This window comes from Pecten maximus, chromosome 10 (genome assembly GCF_902652985.1).
Source record: "Pecten maximus chromosome 10, xPecMax1.1, whole genome shotgun sequence".
Classification (NCBI taxonomy): domain Eukaryota; kingdom Metazoa; phylum Mollusca; class Bivalvia; order Pectinida; family Pectinidae; genus Pecten; species Pecten maximus.
Genome location: NC_047024.1, coordinates 29,939,026 through 29,963,723, shown reverse-complemented (window position 1 = coordinate 29,963,723; position 24,698 = coordinate 29,939,026). Strand labels below are relative to the sequence as shown.

The 24,698-nt window shown below is 36.2% G+C and overlaps 1 protein-coding gene across 1 annotated transcript; it reads left to right on the top strand.

The window, feature by feature from the left end:
- The first annotated feature begins 13,429 nt into the window (after nucleotides 1-13,429).
- Nucleotides 13,430-24,238, top strand: LOC117335552 (DC-STAMP domain-containing protein 2-like). Its single transcript, XM_033895624.1, has 4 exons — nucleotides 13,430-13,528; nucleotides 19,072-19,715; nucleotides 20,048-20,319; nucleotides 22,020-24,238. The coding sequence occupies exons 2-4, from the start codon at nucleotides 19,074-19,076 to the stop codon at nucleotides 23,335-23,337; spliced, it is 2,232 nt and encodes a 743-aa protein (XP_033751515.1). The 5' UTR covers nucleotides 13,430-13,528; nucleotides 19,072-19,073; the 3' UTR covers nucleotides 23,338-24,238.
- Nucleotides 24,239-24,698: the final 460 nt, after the last annotated feature.

Here is a 24,698-nt window from a genome sequence, read left to right as displayed (position 1 = left end):
CATTTATTCATAATATCAATGTTGATTCAGTAACATACTAAATTATATAAGGTATTGTATATATTGTATAAAATGTCTTATTTATTATTTTAAATGTCTAACTTCTCCATAAGATATCTTACATGTTTACGGAGACATCTTTTTGTTTATAAGATATCTTACATATTGACAGGATATCTAAAGTTTATATCTTTTATAAGATACATATTATATCTTACAAAATCTATAAGATATCTAATAAAAGATCTAAGATATCTTATATAATAGTTTTTCTTTATAAAATATTTTATTTATCTTAAAAGATATATTGAGGGAAATGTTTAGGCATTGAACTATTATCAGATGCTAGTATATAATCACAATTTGGGATATACACCAATAAAATGTCACATGTTAGGGCGACATGAATATTTATCTGTCACCAATATTGCATTTATATCGAATGTATACTAGAATTTGAAAACAATAAATACTTATATTTATATTTTGACTTATTGTTCTTCAACTGAAACAAAAAGGACGTTGAATTTGTCGCTTACACTGACACAAGCATGTTCAATTCCCAGAAGAGCCAGTATTTCCGGTAAAATAATGAAGCTCCTCTGGTCACTATAAACAACGAGCACATACTATGGTTTGAACACTTTTTATTTATTTCACAAAAGTGTCATCTTGTTGACTTTTTAATCACAGTTGTTTACTATTTTGATGGTTTGAAATAAAAGCCGTCATTGTTAGATTTATGTAAACACATGATCAAGTTTGTATATAATGTTAACGAAGAAATGTCAAAACTAGTTTTCAGAGGTATCCATTTTTTAATCTTAATCTTAATTTTTTCTTCTGAAATGCCGCTATTATTATCATCTATGTAAGAAATTCGTTCTCCTTCAGGGAGAAATCTGCGCATGCGCTTCGCGGTATGTCCTCAATAGTTGTATCCACGGAAATGACTATTTGTCACCAAATGGACTTAAATTATTTTCAGAATATCAATTTAGAATTGATAAATGAAAGTCCTCCTGTGAAATAGGTGACAAATTCCAAGGACATTTCGTTTGAAAGGGTTTCCATAAATAACGGTCAGATCAGCGCGTCACTAGCAGACGACATTGACAAACTTTGTGTTTAGAATGGCGCTTACACACCGTTGCAAAAATTTTCGCTTTGATAAAATATATATAATTTCATAATTTTATATTCCTAAAGTTGCTATTTTTTTCCTTGACGAAAATCCGAAAAGTGATGTTTATTTGTATTCCTAAGCAAAATGAAAAATGCACTTCTTCATATTTTGAAATATACAATGCAATTGCTTGAACCCTTCTGATAGTATGACGAAGATTAGTTTTGATGTTATCTACTGATCGTGTTGTTTATGTCAAGTATCATGCTGTCCGTACAAAATTGATTTACTGAGACACCTGCGTCAATGAAAGGTCAATCCTTTTCAACATAATTACAGCCGTTACAGCTGTGAACAGGTGCTGGCCTGAACAATGCCTTACTTGATGAGATCACAACTTTAGACAATGCGTAATTTATATCGGATCTGTGGTTATTTTTCCTGTATTTTGAACCACACCCAAACCAGCTTTTAATCACGAAACATTGTATGGGGTCTTTGTTATTTTCTTGTCCTTTTTAACCACACCGAAACCAGCATAAAGAAAACAAAAAAAAACCCGTGGATAGAATTAATAATAGAAATATTAACTAAGAAAAACTTATCACAAAAGTCACGAAAACAAATCTGAAATACAAACAGCTACTTTAGTAGGATATTAGCTTTCGTTCTTAGTGGTATTGTAGAGAATTAAACGAGATACTTGGTCCTGTGTTTATGCGTATGAGTGTAAATGGAGGGGGGGGGGGGGGGGGGGGGGGGGGGGGGGATAAATATTTTATTGAGTATAACATGTAAAATTGGGGGGTGATCAGTATGAAACAAGGGGCCCAAAAGGCCTGTATCGCTCACCTGGTTTACTTCAGTTGAATATCAAAATAATGTTTATGTTCCATTTGCTAATAACTTTTTTTGTTGATGTATGATCATGTTGTGGGGATCTCAACTGCTTTAAAGATTTAACCCAGAAACAAAGTCAAGATTAATCATGATTATTTTAAAGGTAACTATAGGTCCCTTGGGGTGGGGAAAGACCCCTGGGCCTATTTTTACATCAGGGTTTTGTTCATCTCTTGATGTCCAGCAAGGTTATATTATATGATTATGGGGTAGGAATCTGAATGGTTTCAAAGATAAAACAAAATAAATAAGTCTTCAGGGGTGGGGGAAAACAACAGACCCCAAGGAGTGGGGTTGGGGGTGGGTAGTGGTTGGAGTGGGGTAGAGGGTGTCAGTCCCATTATTTGTATAAATGTGAATCCCAGCCTTCTGGGGATGTTACCACTGAAATATCAATGTCATACATTGCTTAGTTCCAGAGTCATTAATATCAATATTGTCATATGGACCCCCCCTCCTCCTCTTAAGCCCCCAGAGGGTTTGCCCCACCATTTGTATAATTTTGAATCCCTATCCCATACGGATGCTACCAATCAAATATAAGCGATGTACATAACTTAGGTTTAGAGAAGTCGTTTATATATCTTTAGCCAAATTGACCCCTTTTGGTCCCACCCCTCAGCCTCTTTGGGGTCTGCTGGATCATTTATAATTTTTGAATCCCCACCCCCTAGGGATGCTACCAGTCAATTAAGATTGATATCCATTGCTTACTTCCGGAGAAGAAGACCCCTTTTGGCTCCACCCTCTGACCTCCAGGGGGTCAACCCCATCACTTGCACAATTTTGAATTCCTATTCCAAAGCGATGTAACCAGACAGACAACTATAAGTTATATCCATTGCTTAGTTTAAGAGAAGATGTTGTTTACATCAATTTAGCCCAATTGACCTCTTTTAGCCCAGCCTCTCAGGCCCCCAGGGGGTCGGCCTCACCATTTGTACAATTCTGTATCCCTTACCCATAAGGATGCTACCAGTTAAATAAGATTGATATCCATTGCTTAGTTTCAGAGAAGTTGTTTACATCAATTTAGCCAAATTGAACCCGTTTAGCCTCGCCTCTCATCCCCCCAGGGGGTCAGCCTCACCATTTGTACAATTTTGTATCGAGCGAAAGGAGCGATATCAATTGCTTAGTTTCAGAGAAAAAGTAGTTAATATCAATTTAGCTAAATTGACCCCTTTTGGCTCCACCCTCTGACTTCCAGGGGGTCAACCCCATCACTTGCACAATTTTGAATTCCTATTCCAAAACGATGTAACCAGACAGACAACTACAAGTTATATACATTGCTTAGTTTAAGAGAAGATGTCGTTTACATCAATTTAGCCAAATTGACCCCTTGACCTCTTTTGATCCCACCCTTAATTTGACCCGCCACTCAGGCCCCGGGGGTCAGCCTCACCATATGTACAATTTTGAATTCCTACCCCATAACAATGCAACCAAACATATCTGAATAATATCCATCGCTTAGTTCCAGAGAAAAAATGCATGTTTACGTACACGATGCCTGACCAAAGTAGTTTTATGTCTAAAATGTCAGTTATTATGCAAAAATGGTTACCAAGAGGTCAATAATATCACTCATAATATTATTCTAATCCAATGTTTTGAAATCAATAGCTAATCTTCGCAAAAGTTTCAGACCAATCACTAGAATACTTTTACTCTTAATCCGTGGCGAAATGTAACTATACTATGTCTGTCAGCATCTCTATCTTTCCTGAAACGACATCTGATCAATGCAAAAGTCTAAACAGTTCCAGTGCTGTAAGCCCTACAAAATTCTTTTCAATATACTGTGTAGATGTTAATATCCGGGGAGGATTTAATATCTCACTATATTCTCAGTCGTTAGATAGTGTGGAAATGAATAATGAGCTAATATTTAAGTATACACTTCAACGTACAAGAGCGTTTGCTGCAGAATGCAATAACACATGGTTGCGCGGAATTTAATACTCTCGAAGTACATGTTTGTCCGACTGGGACAATCTCTGAAAATCCTCACATTGTATGTCTAAATGGTTAATTCGGTCCGTTAAATTTAAAGGCAATATATTTTAAGAACCAGCTTATTTTAATGGATATGTCATGTTTTATTATTTTACTGAGAATAAGTGTGGTATCTTCGGTGTAAAATGTAAAACTCCTCACCTATAGAGACTATATTATTATACCAAATGACATTGTGTGAATAAAAGTCTACTGTACATCTTCGGATACTTTTGTTGATACATTATATCACAAGCCCTTTGATTTCGTAAGACTGTTACAGTTTGTACATCAGCTGTCATACGTTATCGAGCATTGAATTCATGTATACGGCGTGAATTGTCCAGTTTACGACAACAATGTATAGCACGCCTCTGCACGTAAAAGCTCGTAAGCATGTTCCGTCTTTTAAATTAACTCGCGTTGGTCGTTCTGGTGACGTTCGCGTTCTGAATTTTGATGCTATAAACATCGCCCTTCCCACATACATAAACATTCTCATATAACACCAATAATGTACTCAAGTATCAGATGTTATAGCTTTTAGCCCCGCCCCTCAGGCAACCAGGGGGTCAGCCTAACGTTTATAATATTTTGTATTTCTACCCCATAAGGATGCTGCTAATCAAATATGAGCAATATTCATTGCTTTGTTTCGGAGAAGAAGTCGTTAATATCAATTTAGCTAAATTGACCCCTTTTGGCCCTGCCCATCTGGCCCCCGAGGGGTCAGTCCCATCATTTATATAATTCGAATTCCCACCCAATAACAATGCTTCCAGACAAAAATATATCTATGATATCTATTACTTAGTTCCAGAGAAGAAGACATTTACATACATTTAGCCAAGTTGACCCATTTAAACCCCACCCCTCAGGCCCCCAGAGTGTGTCAGCCCCGCCAGTTATACAATTTTGTATCCCAACCCCATAAGGATGCTTTCACACAAATATGAGTGATATCCATTGCTTAGTTCAATAGAAGTCGTTTATATCAATTTAGCCAAATTGACCCTTTTTGACCCCGCCTCTCAGCCCCCAAAGGGGCCAGCCCCACCATTTGTACAACTTTTAATCCCAACCACATAATGAAGCTACCGGTCAAATTTTGTTGAATCAGCGGTTATGAAGCAGAAGTCGATTGTTGACGGACGGACGACGTACGCAGGACACCGCGGTATGGCATAAGCTCACATTGGTCCTAAATAACTACTAGATTAGTAAAATTTTAAGAATAATTTCTAACATCTATATTTTCATTTTTATTTTAGTTCTAGAGGAATAATTTAAAAAAATAAATATGGGTTATTATAAAACAGTGATTTCAAATAATTGAAACATTCGTAGCACAGAAAGATAATGGTCTATTATATTGTATTGTATCGAGCCAATAGAATATATTAACAGATACACAGCCTTAACCAATAGCTAGAGAGGAAGACTTGAGAGATAAATGCCACATGTGGCTTTACCATATATATACAGCGTACGGTATAACAACGGCATTTCGTCATTCATCACTCAGCCTCTGCATATCTAGAGTATTGTCCGTCGGAGAATGGACATATCTCTGTGTGTGATTCCTGTGTTAATTGTTACAGGAGTCATAGGTAATATACTGACAATCGGAGTTTATCATCAGAAGTTTCTGCGTTCTTTCTCAGTTGGATTTTATGTTACAGCTTACTCAGTTGATAACACGCTGATACTGATATTGATATACGGTGGGTCATGGATAGCCAAAGTAACAGGATACCCTGATGCTGAAAACATGTCAGACTTTGGATGTCGAATAGCCCAATTCGGATACAGGATGATTATGCATAGCGGGATTTGGATAGCAGTTGCCATGTTACTGGATAGATATATATTTGTCTGCAATCATCAAAGAGCGAAATGTTTTTGTAGAATTGCTATGGCCAAAATGGTCTTGATTATGATTTTCGTTGGAGTGATGCTGATTAACATCCATTGCCTTTGGATCTTCGAGCTCAGAAATGGTTTTTGTGTCCCGCTTTCGGACAGCTTATATTATGTCATATGGAGCTGGCTTTCGGCCATCTGCCTCACATTTGCACCTCTTCTTATGCTTCTGATTCTGATCATTTTCATGGTGAACGGACTATGCACTTATTCAAAACCACCCGAAGAATCTGAAATGGACAAAATTTCTATTGATCTTACAAAAGCCATACTTGGACTCTCTATGATATATCTTATCCTCGCAGTTCCGGCTACTATATCCAACCTTGTCTACTTTATAATTCCTGACCACAAGTTTACTGACTTGGAGTTCATTCAGGGTTTAAAATACGCTATAACAATAACTCATCTCATGAACTGTAGTAATCACGCTATTACTTTCTTTGTATGTGTGCTATTTTCGTATTCACTCCGTAAATCACTAAAAGACAGTATCTCGTATTGTCGCACTAGACCAGAAGGTGTCGGTAATGACATGCCATTGTTGATCATTTAAGACCCGACGCCAGTCATGTATGAATCATTTCTTATTGTCGTTTGTTGTACATTGTTGATCATTGAACTCGTTACAATCGTGTTATTTTGTCATCTTATGTGGTAAAACAGTGAACTCAAAATAAACTGACACAGGAATATGTATTACATTTTTTGTTATGTTAAGAGTATTTTTAAGAATTAAAATGTGCCATTTCGTTCAAACATTATGATGCCTGCTTGTAACAATGAAAAATATTGTTTTTCATGTTGCCGTCCCTGTCGTGTTTGTTCCTTACAAATGTTTTATCTACCAATAAAATGTTGTTTAGATTATATTATGCGACGTCGCCTTTTGTTTTGAACAATATATAACGGGAATATCAATTTTTATAGTACATTTAAGTATCATAGCGATCATTATTGATATTAATTAGAAATAACATAAAATATATTTCACCATGCAAGAGAAGATACGCATTCGGATTAGGATTCCATGGATTGGTCGCAACAATAAGATATCATCCGCCAACGAGATTTTTTGTTCACCATACTACACTATACACCATATTATCAACAATCCTAACAACAAATGGGATAACATTTACTATACGGAAGAATAAGGAAGACACTATTCACAAACGGGATGATATATATACGTGAAGATCAAGAGTGTAATTAACCATATTTACAAATTGGATTATATATGATATACGTGAAGATATACAGTACAAATCATGTAACAAATCGGATTATATATGTAAAAAATGTAATTTATTATGCAGCAATTAAGAAACAAGTGATATCAACTTATATCAATCAGGCGTGTTGACCCGAATAGATGCGCGCGAGGTGTCTCAGTGTGGGGGGAAACCGGATTACCTGGGGAATACCCACGTGGCCGGGAAGTTGACCCCGTACCTTTTCACGTCCGGGCGGTGAATCGAACCAAGGCCACCTAGGTAAGGTAAGTGCCATCCGTCAAATTGGATTATATGCAATACATGGTATATCGTATATAGAAGGACGAGAAGAACCTAAAACTCTAAAAAAAAAATGGATTTCATAGGATGTACGTTAGGATGAGAAGTATAAGGCGAGCCTTAAACTCTCAACAAAATGGGATTACATGTGATGTACGTTAGGATGATAAGTATTAGAAACGTCTTAAACTCTCAACAAATGGGATTACAAGTGATGTACGTTAGGATGAGAAATATTAGAAACGTCTTAAACTCTCAACAAAATTGGATTACATATGATGTACGTTAGGATGGGGAGTATTAGGATAGCCTAAAACTCCTAAGAAAATGGAATTACAAAGGGTGTATGGAATATTTAAATTTGGAGTGCCTGAAAGTTGTTCTTCAGACAGTGTTCTGATGTTCATTAAATAAGCATACTTATATTTGCGACCTTTTACTTATATAGTGATACCGGTTTTTGGAAAGAATTTGTCATTTACGTTTTCTGTAATTCCACGAATTCGTGTTGTCAGTATGTACAAATTCAGTAGGCGGCGATACTAAATCCTTAAGAAGATTTCACATAGCCTTCAGTGGACATTTAAGCTGAGCCGCATTTTCTTCCAGCGTCATTCCAGTCTCAAAAGAAACGTGTTAAACAAATTGTAATAATCGATATGATGCGCGAGCATATGTTTATGCATCTGATAATGTAAAAATTACATCGCAACAACAAACAAAAAAGATTACACAATGTGCAATTTTACACAATACATATTAGAATTGTTTGAAGGCCAATTTTTATTTCAAATACATTGGGTTTCTATGTTATACGGTGCGTGTTGATATGCATATTGGTTCTGTTTTCTTCACCCTATTTCTCATTTTGAGAATGTGACCAGTAATTTAACCTAAATTTGAATGGCGCATGGCATCGATAAAACAGAAGACGTTTAGTCCCTCGTACAACCTGGTCTCATTCTCTGCACTTTCCCAATGCCCTAATCTATATTTTTGTTAATGCTTTGACCTAGTGTTATATTTATTTCGAATTTTGAGTTCTTTATTTTCGAATGTAGTATTTGTATTTGTAAAATGCAATTTTAGAGCAATCGGTCATAATTTCTTAATAAAAATAAAATGCATGTTTACGTACACGATGCCTGACCAAAGTAGTTTTATGTCTAACATGTCAGATATTACGCAAAAATGGTTATCAAGAGGTCAATTATATCACTCAAAATATTATTCTAATCCAATATTTTGAAATTAATAACTAATCCATGTTCTTCGCAAAAGCTTCAGACCTATCACTGGAACACTTTACTCTTGATCCGTGGCGAAAAGTTACTATACTATGTCTGTCAGCATCTCTATCTTTCCTGAAACGACATCTGATCAATGCAAAAGTCTAAACAGTTCCAGTGCTGTAAGCCATACAAATTTTTTTTCAATATACTGTGTAGGTGTTAATATCCGGGGAGGATTTACTTTAGCCGTATTCTCAGTCATTAGATAGTGTGGAAATGAATAAAGAGCTAACATTCAAATATACACTGAAACGTACAAGAGCGCATGGTTGCGCGGAATTTAATAGTCTCGAAGTACGTCCGACTGGGACAATCGCTAAAAATTCTCACATTGTATGTCTAAATGGTTAATTCGGTCCGCTAAAATTAAAGAAAGAAACTTATTTCAGTGGATATGTCATCTTTTATTAGCGTACCATGAGATAAAATTCGATAGATCCCATTTACAGAGATTAAGTGTGGTATCTTTTGTGTGAAAGAAAAACTCCTCACCTATAAAGACTATATTATTATACCAAATGAAAGCGTGTGAATAAAAGTCTACTGTACATCTTCGGATACTTTTGTTGATACATTATATCACAAGCCCTTTGATTTCGTAAGACTGTTACAGTTCGTTATCGAGCATTGAATCAATTGATATGGTGTGTATAGCACGCCTCTGTACGTAAGACCACGTACGCATGTTCCGACTTTTAAATTAACTCGCGTTGGTCGTTCTGGTGACGTTCGCGTTCTGATTTTTGATGTTATAAACATCGCCCTTCCCACATACATAAACATTCTCATAATACACCATTAATGTACTCAAATATCAGATGTTATATCGATGTCAGATCATACAAACTGATAAAGACTTTACCACTGAAAGACACTCTAACCAGTTTTCCGGCGACACACATGGATTTTGTACAATGCCACCTTAGTTACATGGTTAACTGGTCAATGGATGATTACCTCTGTAGAAATTCCTCTATCATCAATTTGTTCATTCCTTCTGGGTCCCGAATAGTATGGTAATCTTATTGAAATGATAACTTATATTAAATGGTTTACACCGAAAACTGTATATAATGTAAAAGATTGGGGCGCATGGAGCACAAGGCTGACCAATGTTTTACATATTAGGCCGTTTGAGTCTGATATGTTATAAAACACACCATTCTTTGTGTTAATATAGGAACATTTCATTATCTGGTCAGTATGTGCAATCAACCGCGAAAGCTATTGATGAGATGTGTGCTATATAGTGCCCTTTTAGATACTAGGTATGTATTGGTACATTGTAACAAATTACTTCAGCACACTAAACAGTTGGATGACATCATTGATTTCTTCCGGTGGAACTGTTGTATCCATAAATTACCAAATGCATGTATTTATCGGCAATACATACTGCACAAGACCTACTTACTGGTATGTACTATGGACAACTAAGTCATACAAAATCATAACATCCTTTATAACCATCTTTGCAGTTTCTCGAATCCAGATGGCGCTCTATGCACCCTATCATCATTAATATGGAATCAGTGGAATTCAATTAGGAAAGGTATTACACTTCTCATTAACCCGATGTGTAATTTCTTAATGACGTTACGATCGATAGTTTCCTCATTGGAGGAAGTTAGTCATAATCTACGGCTGCAGGGGGCAAGGCTGTTTTTAGGAATAACAAGGAAATACGCCTATGTATATTTCGCTCTTTGATCAAGGTGTTATCAGTACAAGTATGATAAGATAGTTTTCTACTTTCTTCTATAGTATCATCACAAGGCAAGCATACCACAGCATTTCCTTGTAGAACACCCGATAAACTGACAGCTTTCTTTGAAATTTTCACAATATAAATTTGTTTGTGACATCACGAAATTATGACACGTACAAATGAAACAGCAAATAAAGTTAGATGTAAAGCAAATAGAGTAATGGCTTATTTAGATGACGTCAGTGTTATCCGGATCGATGAAGACCATGGGAAAGTTGAATGTTTGACATCATGATCTCATCGGAAAATATTCTATTTCCGTGTACTTATTCGTATGCCTGTTTCCGTTCTTGTCATCCTTGTACTTATGTTGCGTCTGTATGTGACTTTATCCCGATTAGATCAAGATCAGTAAGGCGACCTGGTCTTTCTGTACGTTACAACGCAAATTTAGTTTTTGTTCATATTTTGCCCTCGTTTCTACTTCAGTATTGTTGTTTTTCATTATTTCTCAATGGAGCACATGCCATTGCTTAGTTTCTGTATAGTCTGTCATGGCGTGCACGTGTAATTGACGTAAAATTGACATCGCGTAAAGACAGGCCGAGTCGGTCGCTATATAAGGACATAAACATAGATTAACGTCACCGGCCTATGATGCATTGCGTGGTTCGACAAATCGACTAAATGAGATGTGAGCACATGATCTGTTTTATTACGTGTTTACTATGCGAAAAACACGTGTTTGGCTCTGGATAATTTATTTATGTAATTTATTGTTCAATATTTTGTTTCATTAAAGTTTATAAGACTATTAACAATTTCATCTTTGGAATCACACGTGTTTATAAAAGACTGAGAAAATAAAGCACTGAAATCGGTATCAATACATAATGTAATGTATTCAGATACATGTATTTTTGTACTAGGACACGTGTTAATCTATGTGTGTAACGTGCAAACACGCATAACAAACATATCACGAGGATTAAGCAGTTCTCGTTTTACAATTAATACCCGATTTACTGCTAGAAATTTGCCGTATATAAATTAAAGTGACGCAACATTTTGAAGTGAGGGAATCCTACCCGAGAAGCCCCCAAATTACAATAGATAACCTAGTAAGTACATGTATTATGTATATAAAGGATCTTACATAAATGATTATGTCATATGGAATTTATTAAAGTTCAATAATTTGATATGCATGAGCCTTTAGGTGTTTCTAATAGAAAAATTAAGTCGACTGATAGTAGAATTGAAATGTGTCAACAACTCACAACTTTTAAATATGAAAGCGTTAAACGAACACTTGGTCTTTTGAACTTATAAAAATCTTCCGGAAAATATTCCTTAAATCAAAGTAAGAAAAATCCCCGTAACTGAAAATGATACAATGACTTTAGAGAAAGATATTAAACCGTACGAAAATGGTATTGATTGCGATGATTGACGAGAATGTGAGAGCAATGCCTAAAAGTGTAAAAGATGAATTGGTGACAAGAATGAAAGTTGAGAAAATTAGAACAGCTAGCAAAACAATATCATTGCAATGTTTGACCAGTGTTCGGGAAGTTGTCAATGAACAAACAATTCCCGATTTTCCTGAATAAATTGACCGAATTTGGATACCAGTTTTTGTGTCTTTGTTTACATCTAAGTTACAAATTCCAAAGGTAGACTCTTGGTTTTATGTGTATAGTTAACATTTCGACAATTGATACCGGTTGATAAGCCATATTCGTTTACCCACTGCAGTTTTTGCAACATTATAGACAGATCATTATCTAATGAATGAAACAAGTGACTGATGCGTAGCAACTGTGTAGTAAAACAGATCATGTGATCACATCTCATTTATTCGATTGGCTGAACCTCGCAATGCATTATGGATAACAGGCCGGTGTCATTTGAAGATGTCGTATGATCTCGTGTTAGCGAATTCAGAAAAAGATCAAGATGACACAAACAGGCTTCCATGGATGTTACTTGATTGATGATATTTCTATCCTAGTTAATCGTTGTTCGAATCTGCCTTACAGGTATGAGGTATACCTCTGAAATTAAAAGATCATTATCTTTAAACGAGAAGTGATCATTTATAGTTATGTATCAACTAAAAATCAAGCCTATAACTGGATAAATGTGTTTTAATCTATAGCAGGGATGTCAACCGGTTAATCGGTTAGCCTAACAATGGGCTGGGACCCGGATTGGAACCCCCTCCCCCCTGTGAACACCACACGTCGATCCTTACTAATATAATAAGCCATCATATGCCTATATAATTACATTTTTATTGGCAAAGTTTTGATAGTGATTACTATTCACCGGCTATCGATCGATCGGATTCAGGTAAACGTGGGGTTCCTTAAATTAAACATATACGTCCGTTTATTCGTATACCGACTTTGGTACTCGAGCTGTCTGCCGACCAAACAAACGGCTAGCCAGTTTACTGTTGACAACCCTAGATTATAGCTATTCACCTCGCATGTCTCGCTTGATTCAATGTTACTCGAACGATGAAAAAGGCTATTGCATCATAAAAGGCAATTAATGATGAAAGAAAAGTGGGCAACGATAATATTTTATATTTAAAAACAAAACATCATTTAAAACGTTAATGTCTATGAAATGAACTGAATATTTGTTTTTTGTGCGATCATTTCAAGCAAACAAATGCAGCTCCATCTTAATCCCGCGCTTCCCATCCCCCAATTTGTCATTTATTATTATTTATCTATTTACACCTTGCATCACTAACGATTTCGAGAAGGACGAATCAGCTGTATTCTGAAGTTTTAATGTTAAATACTCGGTATATACGGTATGTGTAGCTAAATTCACATCTATAGGCTCATACCCTTGTCATGTGAACATCCGGGGTCAGAGTGACTATTGGCTGACATCTTACTTCCTATTCATCGTGAGGTTAATATCACTTTCTAAATGAATTGGGGCATACACCAACCGATGGATGGTCCCTCGAGTATCATTGTTTAGACGACAAACGAAGAGTATACTACCTCACAACCGGCCATATAAGGAAAAAAGAAAGGTAACGTTTTTATGTACTTTTGATTGTTACAGTTCAGCTTAGTATATAGAATAACCGACATTAACTGTACTTTTTTTAATGTTATCGTTTTAAAGAGAATGCAAAATGGTTCAAATGACCTGTTAATAATTTCATCCAAAGGGCACATCTCTACTAATAAAAATGGGCAATCCTTACTTATTTTACGAAAATTTACTATATGCAAAGGTGCATACACACTTTTTGTCAATGGTCTTCAAGCAAGTCTAGATTATGTTTAAAGCTTGACCTCGTCATAGGGAAGATAATGAGTGCAGTAACACAGCCACAAGCCATTTTAAGGGAACTGTTCTCGTGATATTCATAATCGTAAGACGTTAGTTATGATTAATTCAGCGAACTTTATATAAAACAACATACAATATCACGGCACCTTAACATATACATTCAGTAATTGCTGACGTATAGAACCGCTTTATACAGCTTTTTCGCGAAACTGGTGATAGGGACCAAAGGAAAAGATGCCAAGGAAATCAAAATGAGCCAAACGGAACTAATGGTCAAGTCAAGAGTCAAATTTGTTTTATTTAAAGTCGCATATTAGGATAACATAGTAACATTAGCACTGTAGTGCTGTTTTTGCGACAGAGGGGTGTGATGTTCCATTTACGCCATAATAGAATTAATTTCGTGTTTTTGTGTAGACTGGTAAATCCAAAAGAGCACTGTTCACAATAATGTAAACTTAGTATGAAGGGTGGGTTTGATTATTTCTTTTCACTTCTATTATATGTCCAAGTCAATAAGAACCAGGGTCGTTATTTTGATAGGTAAAATGTGAAACAGAGATTCGGCCAGTGTCATGGCTAAGCTCTGTTTTACTAGCATATATGTGATTTAATGGGGCATCCTTCGTTTGAATAATGTTTAGGTCGTCAAAATCTAACTAACTAGAAAATATGTATTTTTCCAAGTAGTTAAAGTTATAATCTTTACATTAATAAGGCAGTTTTACTCTCAAGATAACCCTTATTTCTACCCGACGTATCACTAATTAACGCAAATACATACGGTATTTATATACGATGCGTCTTTTTCTTGTACATTTCGGCGTTACTTTTATTTCATGTAGGCACAGACACTCATATAACTCATATAATCATCGTTCGGACATATATTTCATCAATAGAAATTGTGCATGTTTCTGATGTCCGACCGAAGGAATGCCCCTTTAAGAGACAATAAATCATACGCATGTCGTGATCGATGATTGCGTTCCGGACTCGATTTCAAGAGAGGTTGTTTTAGCAACTGTCATCTGTCGTCAGGTATCTGTAAAATCTAGCTCACAGATGGTTTCTTTGCAAATTCACAATGCTAAATACACTGTATGCGCTTTCAACTCTAAAATTGACGCGTGTGTATATCAATGGCGGCTAGACGATGAAACACTATACTAAGGTAGTGTGATAGTTTCCATTTTATGCTTTTATCCATTTCTTTTCTAAACAAATTGGAGTTTAATGCTTTTTGGGTGAAACACCTGGAAAAACATGTTTTCGCATGCAAATTGATAATCATACAAGTGCACGGAGCTAATAAAAATGAAGTAACCATGCGCGTGTTTTATAATTCTTTATTACTAATGGAATCATACTATTTATTTTGCATATATTATTCATAGAACAACATTATGATATTTTACCACGAAATACTTTTTCTCATAATTGTCAACCGAGCAATTTTGAAATCCAGTATTGGAATTAATGAAATCTGTTGAATTACGGGACCTTTGCACTTTCCAATCTAGATATTGAAATTTCTGTTCACCAGTTGTAGCTACCTAGTCGCTTTCTATCAACCCTCTATACTCTTCGCACCACTGCCGACTCCAAAAAGAACAACACAACTGAATGATATCCCTTTCATCAAGGACGAGTCGAAGAGGGACAAAACAGCTGTATGAATTCCATATCATCACTAACGAGCCCAAGAAGTACAAAACAGCGGTATGGTGTCCTTAACATCACTGAAGAGCCCAAGAGGGACATCACTGACGAGTGCAAACAAAACAGCTGTATGATGTCCTTATCATCACTGACGAGTGCAAGAAGAACAAACAGCAGTATGATGTCCCTATCATTACTGACGAGCCCGAAAATTCCAAAACAGCGGTATGATGTCCTTATAATCACGGAAGAGACCAAGAGGGACAAAAAGCTGTATGATGTCCTTATCATCACGGACGATTCCAAGAGGGACAAAACGGCTCTAGGATGTCCCTATCATTACTGACGAGCCCGAAAATTCCAAAACAGCGGTATGATGTCCTTATTATCACGGATGAGTACAAGAAGGCCAAAAAGCTGCATGATGTCCTTATCATCACGGACGATTCCAAGAGGGACAAAACGGCTCTATGATGTCCTAATCATCACTGACGAGTCCAAAAAGGGTCAAACGGCTCTATGATGTCCTTATCATCACTGGCGAGTCCAAAAGGACAAAACAGCGGTATGGTGCAGTTTAACTCGTTTTTGCTCTACTGTATTCAATGATCTACTATACTTTCTTTTATTCTGGAATATTTTTCTTCAGGTTGGTAAAGTAATTATGATAAAAGCTATATGACACAACCAACATGATATTTAAGAGTGTGAAGTTTCGATGACTACACAGTCACCTTCATCAGACTAATGACCAATGTGAAGCGTGCTAGCACTGTCTTATGTAGTGTCTGAGATCTATTCTGAAGGCTGTCTTTATCATGATCCTATTGACACCAAATTCGAAAATAGTATTACAAAAAATAAAATAGGATGAAACAAGTGAACGAGAGGGTATGAAGTACTGTAGTATATTGAATTTTCCCATGATCTATCTGAATAACAATCACCTAATAAACCGATGTTATCTGACTCACTGAGATCTATGGAATTATACTCGTTGTAAGAGGCCAAACTAAAGGTGTGATCACGTTAATGTGTTTGTGGCACATTTCCGTACAAACCTATACATGGTACACATTGTCCACTTGAGATCTATCGGTCGTGTGATTTAACATACAACAGGAAGTCATTCATCATCTGACGTTAATCCCTCAATAAAATGTGTTACCAAGATAAGCTGGCAACTCCAACGGCATGGGAAAACTATCACGATATAATGGATCATTTTGATTGGTATAACCACAGGCAAATGCTAACGTCTGTGGTATAATCAACACGCAACCAATTAAGCATTACGTATGATACTGATCCTTTTAAGAAGTCTACTAACTCGCTCATTATAATTGTCTGAAGCTAATTCAAATGGCTATTTTCTCCCGAATGCGCTTTAAGAAATATTTGTATTACGCACGCCTCCAAATGGAAAATCTGAAGAGTTGTAATGTATGTAATCCAACATTTTACATTGCAGCTTTACACTGTCCAATGTGTGAGTTTTAAACTGATATGTGGAAAAAATGAGGAAAAAAAGTAAACGGTTTATAAAACAGTTCATTTACCGTATTTATCATCACACTTGAGTGTGCCTCTTGCTCCGATCGATGACATTGCGAATACCGTAAAATCCCCTCGGGATATTGAACCTCCTCATTCATATTTTGACTTTTCTTTTTACCTAGTTTAAGTTTCCTCAGACGCCTCCATGGTATCAGCACATCAATTTAGGCCTTTAGCATCACTAAAGAGTCTAAACAGGTGTAAGATGTAGTTTAAGTAACGTTTGGTTCTACAGTATCTAACTCTCAGTTTATATTTAAATGTACTAATATCCTGTGTGTTTTCGTACAATTCCTTGTAACTAAAGGAGTGTCGATGTTCTGGGTTTCAAGGCTCTTGGTCTATTAAAATGACGGTAGTTCTCACTATAAGATGGTTTACTCTTATAGATGACTTGCGCTATTATTTTAATGCAGAAAACAATAGGTATTACGGATAAGCTCTTTCTCGATAAATTAAGGACAATCCTGACAGGTTTCTATACAAACTGCGTAAATTGTAGTTAATGTGCTTATAACTGGTTTCAAAATGTGATATTTGTTAATGATGTTAGGTACTAATTTAATTTTTTTTTCTTTCTAACATGTTGCCTTGGCGTTTAGAATATTGTTTAATTTGGAAATATTTCAGTAATTGGTGCATTTGCTTTAAGCGTGTTGTCATTGTTGTTGATGTAATAAAGTCGAAAGTTGGAATGGGTATTTTTAATCTCTGAAATGTTTGTGCATTCTTTTACCAAAATGAATACAATGAATTTGGTGACGCGCTCCAAATATCACAGATTGTGAATCATAGTGTTGTGTTATTTAAGTTTCTATGCTTTAGTTTATGTTATAACAGTGTTGTGGTGTTGTTTTTAGTCAAGGCTGTTGACTATGATCAACATGTTTCATTTGTATATTTATTATGCAAGAGAACTGAATACAAAGGAGGAGTGCCTATTGAGGCCCTCTTGTGGCTGCCATCGATTAGTTTTATTTTTTTTGTATATTTAATACCTTGAGGTTAGGTGGTCATGATATGAGATGAAATAAGGGTCAGGTCAGAGACCATTTCGATTTATGAGGGGTAAAAGTGGCCAGTCAATTTCCGGATTGGCCACATTTTACGAAACTTATATTTTTTAAATCTTTTTTTCTTAATTATGATGCATTGAAATGTTAATAATGATAGTAATCTGGATCAGTTAATACATCAGAGGAATCAAAATATAAAACACTTTTTCAGAAGCAACCTCAATATCAATAGAAACTCATATATTTCAGAAGAATTGAGTTCAGTGTCTTGGTTTGAAGTTGCATGTGTTTTATGAAATATCACCATTTACTATTTGAGAAGAACAACACGGAAGGTACATGGAACAAGAATGCTAGTTTCAATTAAAACTCATCACTCGCATTTCTGTAGGGAGCGTTACCATCTTATTTTTACACTCGTCTCTTTATATCTTACATATAAATCATTGATATTCAGCTAACAAAGGCCGTGGAATGTCAAGTTTTATTTTTTATCCTTTTCTGGTGACAGCACTCTGGAGATGTTCAGTGGATACTTAAATGTAGTATCTTCCCCTACATTTCTTGCAGACAGCATCACATAAGCTTAAGCCTTCATTTATATTTGCTTTCAAGTATGACAAAAAGTTGGTTTTGATGAGGCTACAAAGTCTTACTCTAGACTAACCTTTATAACAGCTCACTGCCAGTGCATTGGCATATTAAGAAAACACGAAAAAACAGGGAAGAATTAAATGCTTATAATGAAAAAGTGAATATGAATGAAGAATTATAATCAACACATTTAAGTAATATCATTTGCAAACTGTTTCATTCAATCTATTGTTGCCCATTAAATAGTTATTGATTCGACCCCCCCCCCCCCCCCCCACTCCAGTAACCCCCTCCAGCCCCCCCCCCCCCCCCCAACAACAACAACGTTAAAATGAATTTTTGAGTTTGAATCATTTTAGCAATGAACAACAACGTTAAAATGTGATGTCTAAGCAATTGTGTTATATATTTATATGTATATTCGTTTTTTGAATTTGAATCATTTCAGCAATGAAGAAAAACAAAATTCCTGTAGATGCAGAGAAACCACCATCTCGATGGAAAAGAATTGAAGAAAACCCGGAGCATCTTCTGCACAAACTTCTTCTAAGCAGTACCGAAGAACATCAGTGTTTAAAGGCGTTGTTTGGTATAATATGGGGTGTTGTAACAGGAGGTATCTTCTACGTTCTTATCACATTCAGTTTTGGTTACGACTATGACGTTTCCGGTTGGATATCCATAGGGGTAACACTGTTAATGTGCATAGGTTTGGCCCTCTCCACTCACTTCCGGTGCGTTGTCATCATGATTGTTCCTACCCTCTGCACAGGACGAGGGAGGGTGGCAGTCATGGCAACCATATTTGGGATCCTGCTATCTGGACCAGTGATGAACATCTCGGACAACGCCAACCAAGTATCAACTAGTATGGCATGTACGTCCGAACTCATCTACAACCAAAGTCAGCTTTTGCGCAAGCAGTTGGAGGAACCCATCAGACAAATCGCTAGACAAATTCAGTATTCGTTAGAAGACTTGCAAGAAGCTGGACAAAGTCTTCAAAAGGCAATTGACCCAGTGAGAGAAGCAGTCGAAGATTTTAACGGCAAAATCAAGGAAGCGGCTAACGCCGTAAAAGAAGCAGCGCAGGTATGTGTATTTATTATGAGAGAGAGAGAGAGAGAGAGAGAGAGAGAGAGAGAGAGAGAGAGAGAGAGAGAGAGAGAGAGAGAGAGAGATGTCTACAAATCTATATTAATTCTTATCCTTTTGCATCGCTGTAAATATATGCCGGCGTAGTGTAAATGAATATATGTATATACAACCGTAGATGGCGAGGGATTAATACACGCTAACATATATATCAAACGATTGTAAACATTTATTTGAACGTGGACTTTCGTACATCACAACCTGTAAAGCGTGAGGAACAAGTGTCATATAATTATCAGAACGATTTTTTTATTTTTTTATTTTGTCAGAAATGTCATCAGGGAGTTAATCAAGTTTACCAGGATTGTGTTGATGGGATAAACACAGTCCGGCGTGACTGTGAGGAAGAGCTAGGAGTTATAGACCGCTTCGGAGACACAGTTAAGGACGGTGTAGAAACCGGGTTGGATGCAATAGGCGACGGAATTGATAAAGTCGACGACATTTTTAGAGGAATAGGGCGCAGAAAGAGATCCTGCGATTGGTCACTTCCATGGCAACTCCATCGTCAAATAAAGTTAGAGTGTCGGAAGGAAAGGAGGTAAATTGGTATATTATGTAGTGTAATATGTAGGTATGCGATAATTTTTACTTTTTTACTCACATATACATTAGATATCATTACGTTTTTTACTAGCGAAAAAGTGAACGTTATTCGGTTTTTCTTATATATAATTTCTAGATACGTGATCTAAATTCAATACAATTTCACAATGAGTTGCCACTTAGCACTGAGAAAATGTTCTTCAGCTAAAAATATTTCAATTTCTACTCCAATTGGACTCAATGAAACTACCAAACTCATGAATTTGACCAGATTAACACTGATCAGTGCGTATGAATACATGGTTAAAATCCTTCCGCGGAACGATTTCACTTTTTCTACATTGTTGTTATAAACATGGAATAATTATTAAAATTATCAAATTGATAATGTATTCTTGTATTTTATGAAAGACCAGATATGCTAGATACTTATATTTTGACAAAATAATGCTGTTTTTAATCCTAAAATTGCGGACTATTTTACTCGACCGACTAGACATGCCCAATCCGGAACTCCTCAGGCTTTTCCGCATTTGGACTTGCACAAGCTTCGAGACATTATATCTAGGCCGACTTTTTTATTCGAAAAAAAAAAACAATTGAAATATAAGGATTGAAACTTGATTTGGTCGATTTCATGGGGTCATGAATTGAGTTGCTCTTGAGACAAATTTAATGAACTGCTTAGTTGCTCTTGAGACAAATTCAACATGAACTGCTTCGCAGTTCATTAAATTTGTCTCAAGAGCAACTCAATTCATGACCCCATGAAATCAACCAAATCAAGATTCAATTCTTAATTCAATCAATCGTGATTCTGCTCGATGTTGTGGTGAGCGATAGTCAAGGCGTGGAATACATCTCGTGTTTATCAAGTGTCATCTTATAGCAGTAATGTATCAGGATCATGTCTTGACACCACATGTTCTTCCTCTTCTCAATCAACATTACCTTACGCTGCAACAGGACATCACGAGGCCCCATGTTAATAGGTTTTGTCTTGACTTTTTGACTCAAAACAACGTTTCAGTTCTTGATAGGCCACCATATAGTCCAAATATGTCTCCAATCGAGTATTTGTGGGACGAGCTATACAGAAGGGCAGGCCCTTATTCAGGAGTGGAATAATATCCCTCAAAGGGCACTAAACACTATGTTAAGAGAGTAAGAGCAGCGACCGATGCCAGGGGTGGGCACACACACTACTGATTTAGATTAGGAAACGGCGAAGAGTACCATTATTTTAACGGTATTCACGCAAACACCATGTGTAATAGGATAACAAAAGTCGTCAAATGTAATTAATAACGATAAAATAATCAAGAAACCTACAACATGAACAAATCATGAAAGAATCATGTAAAATAAAAACTATCGAAAATGAATTTCCGTTTCCTTCTGCCGCTTGTATATAAAAGCATCTTAACCTGTGTGGTAGATTGATGTATTTTTCGCTTTTTAAGCAGTTTTTTTTTTATATAATAGACTAGAAACATTTTTGTTGGCCGGTTGTCTGATAATGTATTATTGTCAACTTTGAACACTGGGTGTTCAGTATCGGACACCATAATTATTCTTGTAGTCCGACTGCAATCGCATTGACAGCTAATACAATACCACGCGTGTTCCTAGGAAAGATTTACCAGAAAATACAATTACCAGTATATTAGCGATTCTCTATATTTTGTTTTGCAGGCACAAGCGTTTTGCTTCCGGCGTTTGCAGAATATTCGATATTTCCGATGTGTGTGACGTGTTAAAGCCAGGAACGGCCTTCTGCAGCATCTTGAATACTTTGCAAGACGTCACCAATGTGGCACTTAGAGAAACGCGCGACATTATATTTACACTCACTGACTTCTTCGAGTTCGGCGTCAATTCAAATGCAGATTTGTATGGAAATATCAACTCCTCTCAGACTGCAGCACAGATCATGGCAAACGTCCGAGCGGATATCAAGGAAAGGACAGAGCTCTTCAATAAAATAATCAAAGTTTTAACGTACACCTTAGCCTTTCCTTTACTGTTTCTTTTCATTCGATCGGCGATGTACGTCAGGAATTATCGCAAGAAAGATTACTTCGATAACAAATACATATCGATGCGGTTTAAAATGTATGACGATAGACGAAAGCAACAAGGGAAAAGGTCAGTGTTACCACTGAAAAAGATAGAGAAAAGAAAGTACATCGACACTAGATCTAAACTCCTCTCCGCCACAGAAATGAAGATGGTCAAATCAGGCGTTGTCTCCGTTGTTCTTCAGCTGCTGATAACAGTAGTTACCATTGTCGCCGACTACGTTTTATTCTACGTCCTCATTATAATACAGCGATTCGGCAACGTCAACGTTAGCGTATCCGGGGATAGCAATGTTTCTCTTATGGTCGAAGGAAATGGATTTATTGCAAAGATGATAGAAAGTGTGTTAACGGCTGTCGAAATAGATACTGATTTTGCAGTTGATTTCAATATAACCCAATGTCTTCCTGATCCTAAAAAACCAAAAGTTCAAACCAGTTTTGTTCTTCTCGGTTTATATTTCCTGGCGTTCATTTTCATATTCACACAGGCATATGGTTTGCGCATGCGTGCCAAGATTGCCGCCTATTTCTACCCAGAACAGGAAAGGGAACGTATAAAATATTTGCATGAAAAGATTACTCTTAAACGCAAGTCTAAACTTCTTTGGTGTGCGAAAAATTTAAAATCCCGACGAAAGAGGAACGCCATCTTGTCCCACATTCCATTGGCTGGGTATATCGCACATATAACAGAAAGTTGTAACTGTGGACCCCAGACCGAAACAACGTGTCTCGGATGTCAAGAGGCATTCACTGGTGTGACGGAGTTCCATATCTGCCGTACTACCGGATGTGACGGCGTGTACTGTAGGGATTGCTTTATGGAAATGAACGAGAAGTGCGCGGTGTGTAAAACTACCACTAAGAGTATGAAGCGTGGAGCGGTCAATTGGCCGATGAGTCAGAAGAAAAATAGAAACAAACAATAAATAATCAGACTTTGCCATTGTAGGTGCTTAAATTCGTCATAAGGAATCAGCCCTTGTGTTATGATACTATAAGTGAAAATTGAAAAGAAAGCACTTTTAAAAGTTGTTGATTCCGATGAATCAGTTGATGGTTTCCTTAACGGGTTCAAGTCTCCGGTGACGGATACAGTAAGTGGACGTTGATGAGAAAGTTACACAGGATATTAGGCACATCCCTGTATATACACCAAAAGGCCTGTCGGAAAAGCTTATTCATATTATTATTTATAATTACATGTAAAAGTATATAAATTATTTTCGAATTTCTGTATTGTTTAATATTTATCCAATATACCCCCTATATATTTCACATGTACTTCCCGAATAAAGAATATATCTCCACATGCCAATGACTATTTTATCAATTAATTAATTCATTATATAAATAAGATAAATCAAATAGATTAGATAAATCAAACTTACAAGTAATTAAGCAAATATCTAAACTTGATGGATAACACATATCAACAAGTACATCATAATAACAAGTTATTTGTGTGCTCTGTAATATGAAATCAATAACTGCTTTGATTAGTTAATTACCGATATATTGGCGGATTGTTTTATCTGACTTCTTAGACAAATTCAGAATTTTATATCCTTGGAATACATTGTAGATAAATTGAGGCATCGTAATTTGATCAATGAAGGAAATTTGTTTTCCTGAGAGTGACAAAGAAATTTAAGGTATATATGATATGCAAATCAATATTGGTAGTCCGGTGGCAGAGTGGTATTCTGCCTGACAAAGGTTTTCTTCCGATACTCCGTTTTAACCCTCTCCCGCTCAAGAAGGTTGTAAGGTGAATAAAGAAAAAAATAAGATCAACCTACCGCATTTAAAAAGATATTAAAAAAAAAATAGCAAATCACGGCTGGTTGCCAATTGGATATTTAAGCGAAATTATACACATAAACACTAAAATAATGTATATCACTGTGTTACGTAACTAAATTAATCTCACATTAAATTAATTCTAATTATGAACATTTATACATTTATAAATGTTATGTGCATTTGTTGCAAACAGATACGTATTCTAAATGACTAAGACATTACATTTTATGCATGTAAAACCAAAGTGTTGCCTACCTTTCTGATTATTTTGTAAATATGTTTACATCTTTGTATCTTAAATAACGGTACCATAATTAATTTGAAATGTTCCCCGTCGACAGGCTATAGGTTTTGTACTTCCGTCCTTCCTTCCTTTCACACTTTATCTTGTCTGTGCGCTATTTCCTAAACTATTTGTCGAATTTCATACTTTGACAGCTGGTTCACCTTGATGAGGCGGTGTGACATGTACCAAATGTCGATT

Bases quoted from the DNA above. Each gene is read 5' to 3' on its own strand.
- LOC117335552 (XM_033895624.1), top strand. From the start codon at position 19,074: ATGAAGAAAAACAAAATTCCTGTAGATGCAGAGAAACCACCATCTCGA. The intron at 19,716-20,047 runs GTATGTGTATTT...TTATTTTGTCAG, and splicing joins CCGTAAAAGAAGCAGCGCAG to AAATGTCATCAGGGAGTTAA. The intron at 20,320-22,019 runs GTAAATTGGTAT...TTTGTTTTGCAG, and splicing joins GAGTGTCGGAAGGAAAGGAG to GCACAAGCGTTTTGCTTCCG.